Source organism: Montipora foliosa, chromosome 8 (assembly GCF_036669935.1).
Source record: "Montipora foliosa isolate CH-2021 chromosome 8, ASM3666993v2, whole genome shotgun sequence".
Lineage (NCBI taxonomy): Eukaryota > Metazoa > Cnidaria > Anthozoa > Scleractinia > Acroporidae > Montipora > Montipora foliosa.
Genome location: NC_090876.1, coordinates 33096860 through 33101269, shown reverse-complemented (window position 1 = coordinate 33101269; position 4410 = coordinate 33096860). Strand labels below are relative to the sequence as shown.

General features: G+C 40.5%; 1 protein-coding gene across 1 annotated transcript; it reads left to right on the top strand.

Annotated features, from left to right (window-relative positions):
* LOC138012926 (uncharacterized) lies at positions 1-2909 on the top strand. Its single transcript, XM_068859861.1, has one exon. The coding sequence runs from the start codon at positions 1184-1186 to the stop codon at positions 2237-2239; it is 1056 nt and encodes a 351-aa protein (XP_068715962.1). The 5' UTR covers positions 1-1183; the 3' UTR covers positions 2240-2909.
* Positions 2910-4410: the final 1501 nt, after the last annotated feature.

Genomic DNA, 4410 nt, shown 5'->3' with positions numbered 1-4410 from the left:
TTCATGTTAATCTCTCTGCGCTAATCTATATATCGCAAGAATCTAGACTAATGGAAAATCGTGTTAAAAAAACAGATGTTTGAAAACATTTTTGTCAATCTGCCGCCATATTGATGCACATACTAAATCAGGTTAACGTCTGTCTTCGAGAAATGAGTAAATGACCCACTTAGCGCCTGGTCAACAAGGGGAAAAAAGCTATTTATGACAATGTTGTCGGGTCACGCACGAGGGAATTGAAATTAGACGCCCCCAGGAACACAAACTATCACTTTCCATAGATTTACACCGCAAGAATGTTGAAATGTATCTCAAACGTCTTGTAAGGTTGCTTGATCCGTGCTGACTTCTCCCGGCATCGTCATCAAGAGATTCCGCGGTAAAATCCCATCACTTTTCCACGTTGGTCACGCATGCAACTCAAATTGGCAGCTGGAATATTTATGCAAATAGTGATTATTCCTTGTTTGATTTTCTCGAAAAACAAACCCAGACGACACTTGTGTCACTTTGTAACACAAGAAAGCCGATTTCAGACTTGAAGGTGATAAGGAGCCGATCAACTTACTGTATTTTTTTACACGTTCCACGGGATTAGAAATAGCGAGCATAAACTGAGCGATCGGACACTTAAAAAAAATTCTGGTGTTAAACAATACCTTAACGCAATCACGAAGAACGAATGCTTTGCAGCGAACTGTTATGATTTATTTAAGCCATGTCATGTCATCGACATCTTGCGATTATTATCATGAAATTCGATTATAGTAACACGGTCTTCTTAAACTTCGAAGAGTTAAAGAACATCAAAGGAAAGTGGGTGAAAGTGTAAACGGACCAAATCAGCCACCGGGAGAACGCATTGATTTGTCTTCAGAAGCGGACGGAATCGTTTTGAAGGAAGGGAAAGGTTTCTGACTCGAGTGTCGCGTATAATACTACTTGTCAAGTGTCTCGTCCTCGGCGCGTGATCCAGGTTAACCTTGTATTTGGCATAATTTTGCCAGGGAGGCGATTTTCGACCTAAGAAATCGTGGTCATCGATTTGACGGAACATGGAATCGACTGAGCCTTTGTTTGGAGGGTGATGACGAGAGAATCCCTCTCGAGGTAAGACACGGAACCTATCGAGAACATTAAGACTACGTTTCGTCCACTTACCAAATCACGACATCTTTGGGACATGATTAGCTTTCTTCGCAACTCTCTGCGATCACGAACCAACGGCGCCGAAAGGGACTACCACAGGGTAGACTTCAACATTCATACCCCAACTTATAAAGTGAAGTACTTGGGATGCGAAATGCTGTTCAGCCCGGGTGCTTCGGAAATATGTGACACTGTCAAGGCTATTTTCAGTTCGAAGAAGGAAGAACTTAAATCCATGGACCATTACTCGTTAAAAATGACCAAACAAGAGTTATCGTTGAGGGACAGAGACAGCACCGAGGACGAAGAGAAGGTTTTTCAGTTACGACGTATTCGATTCAGCGGGGTGTTTAAAGCGCAACAAAGACTCTTCTTCTTCACCTACCAACCGGGAACAAAATCCGAATCGGTGGAGTGCAACGTTGTCTTGTGCAAAAGTAACAGTGAGGCCAAGAGCCTGGCTAAAGTGATATCAAGAGCCTTCATGGATGCACGCAGCGAACTTCACCATCAAGAGGTCGAGAACCGAAAGCGTCATGTCGAAGGATTAAGTGGCAACAGTTTTTCTCGTCTAGATGTTGATGTGATATCAAACGTAGACGCAAACAGGTTGTATTATAACATGAGTGCTTTTAAAAACTCTAGAAGTAGTTCAGCTGCTAGTGCTGTTAGTTCGAATTTTCACCCAAAAAATCGGACACGGGAGAGACTCAAACAAAGCAACCAGTCGTGTCATTTGGACGAAAGCGTTGAATGGGAGCGAACAGAGAGCTCGTTAGATACAAGACAGAGCGACGTTGAAAAAACTTCGACAAGCGGAGAAACCTTAGCTTGTACTTGCGAAAACGAATGCATTCTCGAAGAGATCGATACACCGGAAAAACAACCAAAAGAAGTTGTCGAGAAAATTTTAAAGGAACCATCAATGGCCGCCGTGAGTAACGAGACTCTTGAAATGGATCTCGTCGCGTGTTCTCCTCTTCTAAAGGAGCAACAACTAGATATTGAAAATGAATGCACTGGCGACCGTAATTGCGATGCGAACAGGGACTGGTCTAAGGTTTCGATTCTCCAAGAAACTGAGATATAACTTTATTATTCACCACTAGCGCCATTTTGTCACGTTGAATCATTGGAGGTACAAGGTGGTTAGCTTTGAATACTTCTGCTTGATAGAAGGCGTCAAGTGGTAATTTTCGCGAGATAAACATTCTACATGGCGAGATGAAACGAAGATTGTGTTGTTTGGTCACGTTCCGTTCCACGAAAGTTCTGGATGACGAAATCATTGAATAAGCTTGGATCAAAAGGATAAGTGGATGGCTTATGACGGCATTTGAAAAACGAAGAGACCGAACGAAAGTAAATCACGCATCACAGTATTATTCTCCGAAGTTCGCCCCTTCACGTTGTGAACAATAAAGTACAAAACAGATTACACATATGCAAACATTCGTTTGCTAATCAGTCATGCCTCGGCGAATATTACTATATCTCCAAATGTTGAAAAGCTCGGTGCCATAATTTTCTCGCTGGTGCAGCAGCTTTGCAAATGTTTCAGGCCCTTACACTCGACAAGGCCTGCGAAATTTTGTGTTTTCTAAGGAAAAGGTTCTTAAGAATGTCATAATTAATGATGAATTTCTCTTATGAATTGTTGTGTGCTGAAACCATTGAATTGTTTTCAAACGAACAGTTCTTATGTGGCCCAATTCATTGATTCGAGAGGTATTGTCAATAAAATGCAAATGTGATTGAAATGAAGCTGTTTGCACTTGCGTACGTAGGAGGGTGTTGTGGAATGTTTGGGCTTCATCACAATCAGGCATCCGGAAAGTTTGATAATTCCTGTGATATTAGGAATAATTCGTGTCCACAGTACTTCTCTTTGCTGAAGGTCAAACATTTTCCAGCAACAAATAATGACAGTTTACTTTCTGCTGTGTAATTTTCACTTCTTGACGCCTGTGTAAGGTCAATTTATATTACATCAGACGATGATATTGTCCATTGTTTGCCAACCGATAACTCAAAAAAGAAAGAACACAATATGTTTTCGTCACAAGCTGAAAGGAGGACATTTCCTTCCTGGAGGAGTGTTTCTGAAAACACACTGATGTTAAATCAGATCGGGACGATTTCTTGCAAAAAGAAAATTCCAAAGAAAAACTCAGTGTTCTCTATTAAAGGACGTTGTACATTGTTGCCATCAAAGTACTCTGCAATGCGCTGTTTGAGCAGCTGTGGTAGGGACTGAAACTTTCATTTGGACTCAAAATTTGAAAAGATAGTATGCCCAAGGAAATTGCTGTAGAACATTTTCACTGAAATCGTTATCACACGTACTCAACAATTCGCACAACCGTATCCAATTTATATAATTACCGCCAAAAGACAGCTTTGTTCAAGATCATTTATTTCAATATCAATGAACACGAACCACTACATAGAGGGCACTTTTTATTTGACTTATATTAATACCAACTGAAGTTCGGTTGGACAACAAATAAGTTCATTTTTCATTCGAAGTTCAGAAAGTCTCTAAGTGAGAGCAGCAACGTGGTATATTGCACAGCAACAAAGTTTAAAACAAGTTGCCCAGGACTTAGAAACAAGAGATCTTTTTCATGTGAACGCGGATGCCGTTGAAAGTTAATTATCTGATTATTAGCCTAATTCTTTCAATTGGACAAATTGTAACAACTCCTTAAAAACGTCCGCTCAACCTGTGGCACTGTTATTATGTTTGAGTAGAAAGCGTCGACGTCTTTGTTGAGTTGGACCATTGAAATCTATTTCAGACACAAGTCAAAAGTTAGAATAGTAATAATTTCCTGTTATGATTACCGAACAAAGCCATTTCAATTTTTCAACCGTGTACGAAGCCTGGATGTCTGCCTGCCGCAGAGTGGATGTTGAGGGAAACGTCTCCATGTTTTTGTCAATTATCCCGCACAAAAGCAAGGCGGCCCTAGATGCTCATATTTCAGTATGATCATGGAGTAACCAAAGAGAAAATGCTCAAGTGATGAGCGGTACTCTTACGAGGTTCTTAGTTTATCAGGCTGCAAGAGATAATTTAGGAAAGCGATGGAAGATAGAAACTACAAAATGTGACCACTGAAATTATCAAGTTTACTCGCTCGTTTAATTCTTAAAACTAATTTTTTTAACCTTGGAATCTCGGGTTAAGGGTTTTCAAAGAGAGCAAAACCTTGTCAGCCTTTCCTGTTTTGGGGATTATGACTCAAGTGTTCATGT